The 15,273-nt window shown below is 41.3% G+C and overlaps 1 protein-coding gene across 12 annotated transcripts in view; it reads left to right on the top strand.

Annotated features, from left to right (window-relative positions):
* Positions 1-15,273, top strand: part of ANK1 (ankyrin 1) — a 326,140-nt gene that overhangs the window by 297,913 nt on the left and 12,954 nt on the right. For 8 of the 12 annotated variants that reach the window (XM_031950761.1, XM_031950751.1, XM_031950759.1 and 5 more), the window contains 4 exons: positions 4,895-5,225; positions 12,068-12,151; positions 13,359-13,499; positions 13,876-14,017. In XM_031950761.1, coding sequence (XP_031806621.1) covers positions 4,895-5,225; positions 12,068-12,151; positions 13,359-13,499; positions 13,876-13,980 — 661 coding nt within the window. In that variant the 3' untranslated portion in view covers positions 13,981-14,017. Of the gene's footprint in view, positions 1-4,894; positions 5,226-8,785; positions 10,276-12,067; positions 12,152-13,358; positions 13,500-13,875; positions 14,018-15,273 lie in introns of those variants that run through there. The other 4 variants (XM_031950752.1, XM_031950762.1, XM_031950756.1 and 1 more) reach the window with 4 other exon arrangements.

Raw genomic sequence — 15,273 nt, 5'->3', positions numbered from 1 at the left:
CTGTTTGATCCTGGGCAAGCCACTTAACCCCAATTGCTTCCAAATATAAAATAAAATAAAATAAAGCAATGCCTGGCTTCCTTGGAGGTTTAGCCTGCCTCCTACAGGAGATCCTTTCCTGAAGCTCCTGATGTTTAGTGCCCTCCATACTCTAAAAGGATTTTGTATCTATGACATACTGACTTCCTCCCCTTATGTTATTTCCCCCACCCTAATAGAATATAATCTCCCTTAGAATAGGGATTTTTTTTTCATTCTTGTCTTTTTATTCCAAGTACCTAAAATAGCATTTGGCACATAGTAGGTCAAATGAGGTCAAACAGTTCAATGAAAAACTCACTTCTGGCTGCAAGCTATCAGAAAGTTGAAGGGGGGAGGCAGTTACACTGATCTGAAAGATCACTTGAAAGAAATGAAAGATTTAAAGGGAGAAATCAACAAGAAGACACAGGCATGGGAAAGGAAAAGATGAGAGCAGGTTCACTAGTTCTTGTTGCTCAGTCGGTTAACGGGAACTCAGAAAGTACTAACCCAAGAAACCCAAGCCTCTGAAATAATAATTTATTGTTTAGTCATTTCTGCCTCTTCATGACTCCATTGGGGGTTTTCATGGCAAAGATAGTAGAAATAGTTTGCCATTTCCTTCTCCAGTTCATTTTACAGATGAGGAAACGGAGGCAAGCAGGGTTAAGTGTCTTGCCCCCACAAGGTCTAAGGATATATTTGAACTCAGGCCTTCTTGACTCCAGGTCTAGTATTCGGTGTACTATAATTTACTTAGCTTCCTCAAAATAATAATAATAATAATAATAATTAGCATTTGTATAGTGCTTTAAGGTTTCCAAAGTGCTCTACATATGTTGTCTCACTTTCTATTCACAATAACTCCGAGAAGAGGTGCTATTATAATTCCCATTTTACAGATGAAAAAAACTGAAACAAAGGTTAAGTGTCTTGCTCAGGGTTACAAGCCAGTAAGTGTCTAAGGTTATCCTAAATTCAACTCCAGCACTCTAAGGTACCATCATCACTTCTTTTATGGGAATGCTCCCACCCTCAACAAGGAAACAGAGATGAGTGTAAAGATTTATCTTCCTCCCAGAAGGTGGGAAAAGGGGTGGGTTTGGGGAACTGGATTCAAATCCCTGCTCAGATGGTTAAAATGCTAAGCCTGGAATCAGGAAGAGCTGAATTCAAATTCAACCTCAAATACTTACTCGCCATGTGGTCTTGTACATGTCACTTTGCTCTGTTTGCTTCAGTTTTCTCATCCGCAAAATGAGCTAGAGAAGCAAATAGGAAACCATTCCAGGGTTTTTACCAAGAAAATTCCAAATGGAGTTTCATAGAGTGGGGCATGAGTGAAACAGTTCAAACAACACTGACTTTAGGCAAATAAACTTGTCTTCTCTAGCCCTTAACTCCCTCGTCTGAATGATGAGAACAGACTACTCTCTAAAGTCCCCGAGTTTATGGCAAGAGTCTGAATTTATGATCGGCTGCCCTTTGTTGCATATATACTGGTCATTCTTTTCAGAGAGTTGCCTTTTAGTCTGATAAAATAATGTGTCAAAAGCATTTATGAAGTGGTATTGTTCTCACTTCTGTTAGTAAATGCTGGCATTCAAACCCAGCTATAATATTCCAACTTTGACTCCCAACTATAATATTCTTTGCCTAGTACGATATGTTTTAGATAGGATAGAATTTTGAGAGTAAGGCATTTGCCTCTTAACATATGACTTTTCTATGGGATAAAGGAGTATCCATTGTTGAGATGGAATGCCACATATCGTGTGTGTAGCCAGCCAGTAAATCTTAGGAAAGAGGCGCACTTTGGCAATTCAGAAAAAGAGGCAATTCAGGAACCTGGGGTATCCAAGGCTGCAACTCTGGTTTTCTTCATTTATTTATTCACTCATATTCAGCTCTCCAAGTCACTTGCTTGTCAGCTCCCAAGAACAAATAACAATACATTCACTTGTTCATCCAGTAGAACATAAGCTTCTTGAGAACAGGAATTGTTCCCTTTAAAAAAAAAAATTTGAGGGAGGGAGGTAATCGGGGTTAAATTACTCATTGAGGGTTACATAGCTAATAATTATCTGAGGCCAGATTTTGGGAAGTAGATAAATCTCGTTTCCCAAATGGAGTCACAAAGAGTGGGATACATCATGTTGTTAAGTCGTTTCAGTCATGTCCAGTCTTTGTGACTCCATTTGGGGAACAAGGCTTACCTTCTTACCAAAAGGTTTGCACAGGAAAAATCAGAAAAATGTTGGGGCAGCTAGATTGCGCAGTGGATAAAGCACCAGCCCTGAAGTCAGGAGGACCTGGGTTGAGAAAGAGAGAGGGAGGGAGGGAGGGAGAGGGAGAGGAGAGGGAAGACAGAGGGGAGAGGGAGGGGGAGAGAGAGGGAGGAGGAAGAGGAGGAGGAGAAGGAGGAGGAGGAGGAGGAGGAGGAGGAGGAGGAGGAGGAGGAGAGAGAGAGAGAGAGAGAGAGAGAGAGAGAAGAAGAAGAAGAAGAAGAAGAAGAAGAAGAAGAAGAAGAAGAAGAAGAAGGAGGGAGGAGGAGGGAGGAGGAGGAGGAGGAGGGAGGAGGAGGAAGAGGAGGAGGAGGAGGAGGGGAGGAGGAGGAGGAGGAGGGAGGGAGGAGGAGGAGGAGGAGGAGGAGGAGGAGGAGGAAGGAAGAGAGAGGGAGGGAGGGGAGAGGGAGGGGAGGGGAGACAGAGGGGAGGGAGGGAGGGAGAGAGAGAGAGAGAGAGAGAGAGAGAGAAGAAGAAGAAGAAGAAGGAGGAGGAGGAGGAGGAGGAGGAGGAGAAGAGGAGGAGGAGGGAGGGAGGAGGGAGGAGGAGGAGGAGGGAGGAGGAGGGAGGAGGAGGAGGAGGAGGAAGAGGAGGAGAAGGAAGAGGAGGAGGAGGAGGAAGAGGAGGGAGGAAGAGAGAGAGAGGGGGAGGGAGGGAGAGGGAAAGGAGAGGGGAGGGGAGACAGAGGGGAGAGAGAGGGAGAGAGAGAGAGAAAAAAAGAGGGAGGGAGAGAAAGAGAGAGGATAGAAGAGAGAGAAAGAAAGAAAAGTGTCAGATTTGGGGAACTGGACTTATCCCAGCTCAGGTAGCATAATGGTTAGAAATCCAAGACTGGAATCAAGAAGACCTGAGTTCAAATATAACCTCAGACATGTACTAGCTGTGTGATCTGTACAAATCACTTAACTTTGCCTCAGTTTCCTGATCTGTAAAAATAATTGGGAAAGAAAATGCCACGTCAGTATCTTTGCCAAGAAAACCTTTAAATGAGCTGCATGTATTTAACTGATATCAGATTGCTTGGTGTCTTGGGGAGAGGGGAGATGGGGGAGGAAGGAAGAAAAATTTGGAACAGAAAGTTTTACAAAAATTAATTCACATGTATTGGGAAAAATAAAAAGCTGCTAAGGAAAAAATAAAAAAGAAAACCTCAAATGGGGTCAGAAAGAGTTGGACACAATCTAAATGACTGAACAACACATACTAGACACTTTGCTAAAAGCTTTATTTTCTTATTCTTTATTTTCTAATAGCACCTATATTATAGGGCTATTATTATCCCCATTTTACAGATGAGGAAACTGAGGCATATAAGGGTTTAGTGATGGGTCCAGGGTCATACAGCTAATAAGGTCTCTGAAGCTGTATTTCAATTGGATTTCCTCCTGACCACTGACTGGGTATTCTGTACACTATGGCACCACCTAGTGGTTTCTGATTCAATTTTTCAACATCTCCAGGACTAGGTGATCTCCCAGCTGTTCATAAGAGTTTCAAAGAAGGCTCCTGAGCAGCAGCCTGTTCCTTGCAATAGAAAAAATTAGTGTCATTATCTATCTAAGTTCCCTGCCTTCCTCACCTGGATCAAAGACCCTGGTAAGGTCTTGTATATGGTAAGGGAATGAAATTTCTTCAGAAAATTGGATGTAAAGTTTCTACTTAAGGGATAAAAATAAGATATTGGTGTGCCCTAAGGCAGTTAGATAGGGCAGCATATAGCATATTGGGCTCAGTCAGGATATCTTGAGTTCAAAAAAGACCATGGATATACCTGTATAAGTCTGAGCAAGTCACTTAACTGCTGTCTGCCTCAGTTTCCTCAATTGTAAAATGAAGATAAAAATAGTACCTACCTCCCAGGGTTGTTTTAAGGATCAAATAAAATTACATTTATAAAACATTTAGTACATTCCCTAGCACATAATATTCATGTAGTTTAATTTCTTTCCCTAAAAGGAATTACAATAACTTATGGTCACAGAATCTTAGCATTGGAAGGAAATTCTTAGATACTTTTTTAATCCCTTAAAAATCATGAATTCCCTTCTATTGCATTCGCTGTTGATGGGAAAATCACTACCTGCTAAAGCATTCCACCTCACTTTAGTAAACTCTAATTGTTAGAGGGTTTTTCCTTCTATTAAACCAAAATTTTCATCCCTGTACCTCTGCTCACCTTTTCCTGATTTCATGCTTAGCACTCTATCACTGTATTACCTAGATCCCTGCAGGTTGTATATTCATATGCTTATATATTTCTTTTTTTATTAATATATAGACACAACAAAATCTAATAGGAACTATATTTAAATGTGATTCAGGCTGTTCTCAGAAGTATTATGGACCACATGCATTTAGCACCTCAGCTCTAGGGGACCCCTAAGAGTCTGCTACAAGGACTATTATCAGTTGCATGTAGATGTTAGCATATGTTCTCAGTCTGTCTGGCTAAGCCATAGAGGAACTCAGTGTTTCTCACAATTTTGAATGGGTTGGGCTGGAGGTAGGGGGAGAGTCAAGAACAGACAGCAATGTAACTAGACTGCTCTTTCTCTTCTCCAACCATTACCTGCCGGTCTGGACTCCAGAACAAAGGACTGGGACACAGACGGCTCTATCACCTCCTACCTGAAAGATGCTGCACAGAGCTCTTGGCAAGAGGAGGTCACGGGAGGCCCACACTCAATCCAGAGAACAATAACCACCATCTCCTCTGTAAAAAGCCTGGAGCCCAGTGGGTCTCAGGAATATGAGAAGATCCTGATGCCCACAGTAGAGCACATGCGAATCGACTCCTTGGAACAGTCAGAGTCCGAGAGCCCCCTGACAGAGAGAGAGCACAGACATCCACCTGTCCTGAGTCAGGGCTATGGAAAATGGATGGAAGAAACTGAGAGTGCCTTCTCCAGGCTAGTCAAGGTAAGGCTTATGAAGACAGCTAGGCAGCTCCAAGTCCTTGCTGGGAGTTCTTATGGAACTTCCCAAATACAAATTCAAGCATTTCATTCACTTTGCTCAGTTGTAGCTAAATTATTCTCTACATTTGTTTTTTGTTGACACCTTCCAGATTGAATAGGCCTAAAGCAAGCGTAGTCGACCACTACTAAGTTGTGCTTGACCAGTTCCCATCATAGGTTTCTCTTTTTTCTCATTAATCCCTTTCAATTTGCATTCTGTTCTTTCTTTTTCCTTCTTCCCTCCCTCCCTTCCTTCCTTTCTTCCTTCCCTTCCTCTCTTGCTTTTCTTTCCTCTCTCCCTCCCTTCTTTCTTTCCCTTCTTCTCTTCCTTCTTTCCCTTCCTTCCTTTATTCTTTCTTTTCCTTCCTCTATTCCTTCTTTCCCTTCCTTCCTTTATTCTTTCTTTTCCTTCCTCTCTTCCTTCCTCCCTTCCTTCCCTTCTCCCTTGTCTCCCTTCTTTCCTCCATCCCTTTCTTCTTTTCTCCCCTTTTTTTCTTCCCTACCTCCTCTCTCCCTTCTTTCTTTCTTTCCTTCCTTCCCTCCTTCCCTTTTTCTTTCTTTTTTTCCTCACTTTCTCATAGACTCAGAAATCCTAGTTGGAAGAGAACTTAGAAATCATCTTTGGAAACCCTTCTTTGCATTTTATAAATTAAAAAGAACCTTTTTTATCTTCCATAGAAATAAAGGGATTTATCCAAGATCACACAGCTGATAACTGATTGAATTGAGATCTGAATTCAACTCTTCTGCCTCTAAACTTAATCTTATTTTTACACTACCATATTTATATGTTCTCCTTTTCCCCCCTTTCCTAACTCTTCCTTGCCTTGGGTCTGTCAGTGGAAGCTCAGGGTTATCATTACTCAGTAGGCTCTAAAGGCAGGGTAGATTCCAAGATAATCCCAGATTCCTGGCTTCAAGAACCTGCCAGAAGTTAAATAGTTTTATTTAGAATGCTGTCCTGCCAAATATGTGAGTGTTGGACTGGCTGCTGGTCTCCATTTATAACACTGATCTATCACCCTGCATTCTCCCTAATTGGGTTTCTGCTGTATTCCAAACCCTTAGCACCTCCCCCCACCAGCCTCTCTGGGGAAAGACTAGGAAAGGAGCTTCCAGGAACAGACACAGACTGAACTGGGTCTAAAAGAGTGGTTGTTAACCTGAAGTCTATGAATGCCTTGGAAGTACAGATTTAGCTGGGAGGAAATGATATCTTTATTTTCGCTAACTTTTGGTTTCCTCTGTAATTCTATGTGTTTTCTTTTATGCATTTAAAAATGTGATTTCTGAGACAGACTGTCAGATGGGGCTAAGATGCATGAAAGATTAGGAATGCTCACACTAGAGCTTGGGGACAGCAAGGGAGAAAGAGGGAACAGATAGAATTTGATCATAGGATCAAATAATCATTAAGATTTAGGCCAGGAAGATTTAGGCCGTAGAGATCATTTAGACCAAAGAGTTTTAACTAAGATCCAAAGCCTCCCCCCAGGAGGATCCAGATAGATTCCAGGGAGTCCATGAATATAAGTTAAGGAAAAAGGTATATCTTTACTTTCATGTTTTGTTGTTCAATTACACTACACTAACTCTTCACAATCCCTTTTGGGGTTTTCTTGGTAGATCTTTGGCATTTTTTTCTCCATATTTTCATTGACTTCTGAGTAAAACAAATATTTCCTTCAATTATGAATGTAGGTAGGAATGTACTGGTATATACCTAACAACAAACTCAGCAAGAAAAAAATATATACACATGATCCATTTTTATATTTAGTTGGCATTATTTGCATTTTCTCCATCACTTTATTTAGTCTAAATGATCAACAAAACACTAAATCAAGCTCTGATTTATAGTATTTGACAATTTCCAAGGTACAAATGCCCATACTGAAAATTTCATCATTGGGAACTGGTTTTAACTGGCTCCAAATCATCTCTAAATGTGGGCAACCCAGATAGACTGTCAAGGTGATTTTGTGTCTCACACACACACACACACACACAAAGGTTAATTAAAGCTTTAATTAAAGTCTAACCCCTTCACTGTCACAAATATAGTCCCAGAGAATCATAAATAATCTGCCTATGGCCATACAGGAAGAAACAAGCAAGCTGGGATTTGAACTATTCTCCTATTACTCTAAATCTGGGGATTCTGCATGACATGACCTGGTCAGCTAAATTGGGCATCCTTTTAGCAAAAAAACTGGGCTGGGATGCTCTCACAAAGGATAACAGGCCACTGATATTTCCATTGACTCATTGAAGGCATCTGTTGTTGTTCAGTTATGGCCAACTCTTTATGATCCCATTGGGAGTTTTTGTGGCAAATATATTATACAGATGAGAAAACTGAGTCAAGGGCTCAGTGACTTATTCAGGATCACACAGCTAGTAAGTATCTGAGGCAGGATCCAAACTCAGATTCTCCTCATTCAGGCTTGATGCTCAATCCATTCTGCCAGCTAATTACTCTGTGCAACTAATAAATAGGATTTAACTCACAAAATTAAGAGCTGGGATTTAATAAATTCAAAAAATTAAAATCATGAAGGAACCTGAATCTGATCCAACTCTCTCATTTTGTAGATGAAGGAATATAGATTCAAAGGTTCATAGATGATATTCTCAAGATCACTTAGTGGCAAACAAAGCCAGGCTACAAATCCTGATCCTCTGACTCCAAATCTAGGCTTTTTTTCTGATCCTCAGCCTTGTGTTGTTTCCCCTAAATGACTTTGAAAAGATGAGCATCTGTTGTAGAGAATAGGGTTATTTCATTTGACAGTGGCAGCATTTTTTGTTACCTGTGCACACATAATGTAACACCTGTGTGGTTACATAATCCATGCATGGACTGCTCTCTGATAACTTATATTCCAAAAAAAGGGTATAACATGAACAAAAAAATGTAAATGGCATTTAATTCAATTAACATTGATTAGACACCTACTATGTGCTAAGCACTGGGATACAAAGACAAAAAATATGAGGATAAAAATGAAAACAATCCCTGTTCTTAAGTAGCTTAAATTCTACTGGGAGAAAATATGTGTACAGGTAGTTGCCAGCATTTATATGTTTTTTTAAGATTTTCAAAGCACTTTATGAATGTTGCCTCATTTAATCCTCATGGAAACCCTGGGAGGTAGGGAAGAAGAGGAAGTGAAAAAGAAGAAGAAAGAAGATGAAGAATAAAAAGAACAAGAAGGAGGAGGAGAAAGAGGAGAAGGAAGAGGAGGAGAAGGAAGAGGAGGAGGAGGGGAAGAAGAAGAGGAAGAAGAAGAAGAAGAAGAAGAAGAAGAAGAAGAAGAAGAAGAAGAAGAAGAAGAAGAAGAAGAAGAAGAACTTACATTTATATAATACCTACTACTGCACTAACTACAAATATTATCTAATTTGATTTTCACAACAACTCTGAGAGGTATTATTATCCACATTTTATAAATAAGAAAACAGAGGCAGCTAGAAGTTAAGTGTAGGTCACACAACTACTAAATGTCTGGTATTGAATTCAGGTCTTCCAGACTCCAGGCTCAGCACTTCTGTCCAGTGTATCAATTATCTGCCTCCAAAGATAAACTACCAAGTAAAAGAATCAGGAAAGGCCTTGAGTGAGAGAGGGACCTTAACCAAAATCTTCAATGATGGTGGGAATTCCAAGAAACAGAGATGAAGCTTGAGTACATTCCAGGCATGGGGCAAAAGCAGGAAGAAACAGCACATGCCAAGGACAGACAACAGGATAATTTCCCCTAAAAATTTTAAGTTCCTGTAGGATAGAGACTATCTTTTGCCTCTTTTTGTATCCCAAACACTTAGCACAGTGCTTTGGCACATAGCAGTTGTTCATAGAGGTTTGTTGACTGGACTAATTTGACTGGAATGTAGAGGTTTTTGAGGAGTAAGGGAAAATCTGGAAGAAGTTGGAGAAAGAGACATCAATTAAATAAATTATTTCTATGATATACAAGAGAATTGTGTTCTTCTAGGTCAAGTGAAATCATCCCTACTCCTCTCTTGGCCCAGCTTCCTGGGCTGAATTCCCTAAGGGGTTCACCCAACACCACTTATATAAATCGCTTGCTTCCTGGGAATATTTTTGAAATAAACCCTGACCTTCTAGGATCTACTCAAAGCTCTCAGTTCCGATGGCAAATGCAGGAGTTTCTATCACCTGGTCCAGAACAACAGTCTTAAAAGAATCTCACCAGATGTATTTCCTGACCTGATTTTGAGTTCCTGAATTTTCCCATCTATGAAAAGCCCCCCAAAAGAAGGCCCTCTCTTTGGCAGGAGGTGCCCTGGTACTCATCTAGCATAAAGACTCCTAAAAAAATCAATCGAGTAAGACCCTCATCTGCTAGTCCTAGGAGAAATGGGAAGGGTGCAGAACCCAGGGGTGTCACTTTTCTGAGCATAAGTGACTTTGACATGAGTGTCCAGCTCAAGAGGACAGCTGCACCTGCCTGCTTCCTTCTTACCCAAATGACCAGCCCCAGCCAACTGATATGCAGGGGCTAAAATTACAGGGCCCTGACGTCACCCTCAGGCCCAGCCCGGGATGGCTATGTCGGAGGGCGGATGCACAGACCCAGGACTGCTCCAGTTGAAGGGCTCCTCCCTTCTGCTGCTTTCCTGAAGCCTAACACCCCAAAAGAGAACTAGATGAATCCCCTAGTGAGCTTGTGAAGCCAGGGAGAGAATGAGAAGGCAGACCCCTTCCGTGGCTGGGCCGTTGGCACTGCTCAGCACCCCTGAGCCAGGTCAGTGAAGTGACAGCAAAGATGTGGACCTTTGTTACCCAGCTCTTGGTCACGCTGGTTCTGCTGAGCTTTTTCCTGGTCAGCTGTCAGAATGTCATGCACATCGTCCGTGGCTCCCTGTACTATGTGCTGAAGCATTTACACCAGGAACTGGACAAGGAGCTAGGGGAGAACGAGGGCCTGAGTGACGACGAAGAATCCATCTCCACCAGGGTGGTGCGGCGTCGGGTCATTGTGAAGGTAAAGGCTAAGTGGAGGGGTAGGGAGTGCCCTTTCAGGGACAAGGGCCCCAAGAGGCCTCTCCAAGATCTTGAGGGGGAAGAACAGATGGCTGGAGGGGAAGCCTTAAAACCCCAGAAGAGAGGCACAAATGCCAAAAGAGGGAGAAGGGCAGAGAATGAGTCCCTCTCCATGGCTCAGATTCCCCATTTTCCCCCAGAATTTCCTAGGTGGTAGAAATGGCTTTCAATTAGAGGTCAGGATATCTGGGTTCTAGTCTCAAGCTCATCATTTATCAGCTTGATTAGACAAACCATTCAACCTCCTAGATTCCTATATTATTAGAATGTTGAATTTCTTAAATCCAGGGATTATTAATTTATGGGTTTTATTTTCTGTCCCCTAGTCTTGGCCCTTTTTTGGGAGGAGAACAGACCAATCATTTCACTGATTTAGGAAATTCTCAGAAAGAAAATTTCCTCTACAAGTGCAATATCTGTTCCAAAATCTAATCCACAGTTATCTGGAGGTATCATAGCTCACCTGGTCCAACCCTGAGCTGTGATTTCTTCACTTGTAAAATAGAAATAAGGAAACTTCTTCTGACTATGTTTCAGGACTGTTGTGAAGTTTAAATGAGATAATAGATATAAAAATACTATGTAAAACTATAATATTTCAATGGTATTAAACAAGGATTCTTTCATCTCTTTTTGTGTCATGGACCCTTCTAACAATCTGGTTCATTATCTAGAACCCTTCTCTAAATAATATTTTTAAATGTACAAGATAAAATACACAGGCATACAAAGGAAACCAATCTATTGAAATATCATTATTAATTTTCATTTTTTAATTTTTACTCACTTAGAACCTAAATACAAAATGACAAAAATAAATCTCCATGTATATAGCACAACATAGAAAGGATTCATGAGGTTACAATTAAACTACATATATAGTATATACATATATACATACATACATACATATATAGTAATATGAAAAAAATGCTCTGTCATTATTGATTAGAGAAATGCAAATTAAAACATCTTAAAAAAGAAAATTTCACAACCCCAGGTTAAGAATCTCTGCTCAGAAGGTGTGTGTGGATCCCTTCAGTGATGCAGATGACACCTTCTCCTCCTCCACACCTTATTGAAAGTCTTCTTGAATTGATATGACCAAAAATATTCATGACCAGATGGCCAACATTCTGGTGATGAGACCCTTGACACCAAGCTAGGCCAGTCCTCTGGCAGCCTACACATAGTCCCTATTACCAGGCCTGTTACACAAAATCTTTCCAGGGTACTCTGATCTATCAAAACTTCCCTTCCTTGGCATAGCCTTCAGGAATTAGGCTTAATGGACAGTTAGGTGGCACAGCAAATAAAGCACTAGCCCTGGAGTCAGGAGGAAGAGTTCAAATCCAGCCTCAAACACTTATTAGCTGTGTGACCCTGGGCAGATCAGTTCATCCTGAGAAAAGAAGGAAAGAAAAGAAGAATCATTTTTAAGCTTAGAGTTATTTCTATACCAGGATGATTTTGTGGTGTCAAACATATAAAGTACTCTGCAAAAAAGTGGTCCTGGCAAACCTGCTCAAGGTTCCCTCCTACTTCAAATCTTGTAGTCCTGCTCCATGTGGACCCACATGCTCCCATTGACCACCCACCATGCTTCTTATGTCCCTACTTTCCTTCTGTGATTATGGCTGCTGCTACCGCCACCACTCCATTATCTGCCCTGTCTCCCTGGCCCCTGCCTCCCTACCTTATTAAATCTGACGTTTCCTCTTCTTTAACTCTAGGAAAATGAGCTTCAGGATATTCCAGGGGAACACGTGACTGAAGAACAATTCACTGATGAGCAAGGCAACATTGTCACAAAGAAGGTGAGAGCCCAGCTAAATGGGGAAGGTCAGATTGATGGGGAGCAACAGAAACTTCTCTGCAGGGAGAAGAGGGTTAATCCATGGGCACTTGAGACTGCATTTCCTTGCTTACCCCAAATGAGGGAGCCACAGGAGATGTAGAGTTCTTCGTGGCTTCTAGATACAATGACTATCTTGCATAGAGTGATTATCTGGATACAGTTACTATCTGGGATACAGTGACTGTATTTTCCAAAACGGAGACATGTGGTCTCAGAGAGGAAATTCTCTTTGACAGTCAGTTTTCTTTTCTTGAAATCAAAATTGTCCCCCCAAAAATGCAAGACATTCAGCCACTAAAGAGATAGGGACAAAACCAGTGATTTTTATCACTCCTTTTGACACACAAATGAGTTCACTCTCTGTTCCACATCAGGCACTTTCCCTGTAACTTACAGACTTGGAGATGCACCTGGGCTACTTACTGTGATATCACACTGACTAGCCTAAGGTGACACAGCCAAAATAGGGTAGATATGGAATTTGAACTCAACTCTTCTTGATCCCTAAGCTGGGTTCTCTATCCATGATGCCATGCTTGTTTCTTATGATTACCATAGCCCTGGCTAACCCAGATTTCATCTCTTGACAGTATTTAATAAGTCACACAGAACTAAATTCAGTCCCATCATTTTATAGATAAGGAAACTGAAGCCCAGAAAAGTTAAGTGATTGGACTATAATAGGTAGCAAAGTCAACATTTAAGCAAGCCCTGATTCTCTAGTTAACCATAGTAGCACAATAATAAGTATCCATTGCTTTTTCCATTATGACAGTTTTCTTCAAAGGTTTTAACTCCAATTGCCTCAGGAAAAAAAATATTGCCTTGTTCCTCAATGCCTCTGCCTGCTTTGACCTGAAGCATTGCTAGTAAGCTCACTGAAGTCCTTTAGACCTACTCTTCATTTTATGGCTATTGAACACCATCCTCTTCTCTGGCAAATGCCCCCATATTTCTCTCATGCTAGCCTGTCAACAGAGAGATCAGGGGAGAATGGAGACATGGAGGAGAAAGGGAAGTACAGTATCCCCTACTTAAGTAAGAAAGGGTTCTTTGTAGAGTAAGTGAACCATAAACAGAACTGGCCATGGCATTGTGCTTGGAAGGCTCCTTTGGGCCCGGGTGATTTGGCCAAAGAAAGAAACCCCATCTTTTCTCTCTTTCAGATAATCCGCAAAGTGGTTCGGCAGATAGACACATCTGGGGACAGGGACACCCAGGAACTGGAGGAGGTGAATACTGAGGGGTCTCTGCAGGAGTCCAGTGAGCTGGAAACAGATCTTGATGACTTTATGAAACATGCCAAGGTATGAGCGGTCTCTGGCTTCCAGAGAGACGCCTCTCACACTGGGGTCTGCATCTCACAGACCTCAGCAGCTCTGGGGAGGCAAGAGCCGATCACTGCCTCTTTTTTTCCTGGACTCTATTTCTAGCTGTCTCTCATCTCTTCCAGCTCAACTTGGGATTCCATCTATATGTACCCTGTTTTCTACCCCTTGCTTTCAGCTCTCTTGAGGCATTTTGAGAAGGGGGAGAGAGCCATGGGGCCATTCCCTTTTCCTTGAGGGCCTTGTTCTTACCTACTTTCTTACTGATCTCTCTTCTATTCTTTTGTTTGTGCTTGTCTTTCTCTATCCCTGTCATCTGCCCTGCCTTCCTGCCTCTATTGCCGGCTCTCGCTAGGCGGAGGAGGTGAGAGGGAGTAGTACCCTGCAATCGGAGCTGATCGAAGGGAGGAAGGGGGCTCAGATAGTGAAACGAGCAAGCCTGAAAAGGGGGAAGCAGTGATCTCCTGGCCCCTCCCTGTCGAATGGCCTCTTTGGAGGTAATTTCTCCTTTCTTCAAATTCCCTAAACTCTGTGCCAATGCATGCATGCATGCAAAGAAGGCCCCATGTTCGGTGCTGGGACCATAAAGATGAGATAACAACAGAGACCCTAATCTCTAAGAATTAAGACTCTAATAGAGGCAATACTACCTAGGAACAAATAAATGTGGTACAAGGGACAGCACAATGAGGGCAAAGGCAAGATCCAGACAACATGCACTAGGAAAATAGGAGGGAGGAGGAGACACTTTTAACTGAAAGCAATCAAGGAAGACTTCATGGAGAAAATGGTACCTAAATAGGTCCTGTGGAGGGATAGAGGTATTTCAAAAGGAAGTAATGAGGACTGGGGACATTCCAAACTTGAAGGATATCCTGCATTACCATCTAGGTAGGGATTGGAGGCTGAAAAAGGAAGCAATTAAGCATCCAGTTTGGTTGGAATACTGAATGTAACAAATTGTTGTAAATAAGACTAGAAAGGTCAATTAGAGGCAATTTGTAGACACTCTCAAATGCCATGGAAGGTCAAGAGTATATTTTTTTATCTTGGAGCTCACAGTTTCTCAAACTTTTTCCACTTCTAGCCCCCTTTTCCCCAAGAAATTTTTATGTAACATAGGTATATGAAATAGGTATACAAATCAAACATTTACTGATAATAATTCATAATTTCACGACCCCTACATTCAGTTACACAGTAATATGTGGGATCACAAACCACAGTTTAAGAAGCTTTGCTATAGGCAATATAAAGCCACTGAAGATTTTTTAATAAGTGACAGAATAATAATATTTACATCATACTTTAAGGTTTGTTAATAGAAGTCTCAGTTTATCGATTGATGCAAAAATCTACTTGGTCCTTCTCAGTATTCTTAAATTCCAGTCCTTTTAGAATTTATTAATAAGAATCAATAATAATTATTCATCATAATTAATAATTATTATCATGACAATTATTTCATAGTCTTGTAGGGCTTCATATATTCTCTGAGCCTTACAATAATCTTGTAAGATAGTTTTCTGCAGGTGGTTTTATCCCTATCTTATAGGTATGGAGAGTTGGCAAGGTTAGGTGATCTTTCCCGAGACACACAGCTGGTAAGCATCAAAGAAGAATTCAATACTAGATTTCTCTGTGTACTCTTCATTACACCAGGTGGTTTGTAGAGTACTCTCTTCACTCCCCTGTGAGGCAGTTGAAAATCCTCTTAGAGAGACTGGGGCTTGCTCAAGTTCACAATCCTGCC

This window comes from Sarcophilus harrisii, chromosome 2, assembly GCF_902635505.1.
Source record: "Sarcophilus harrisii chromosome 2, mSarHar1.11, whole genome shotgun sequence".
Classification (NCBI taxonomy): domain Eukaryota; kingdom Metazoa; phylum Chordata; class Mammalia; order Dasyuromorphia; family Dasyuridae; genus Sarcophilus; species Sarcophilus harrisii.
This window is presented reverse-complemented; position numbering and strand designations above follow the sequence as displayed.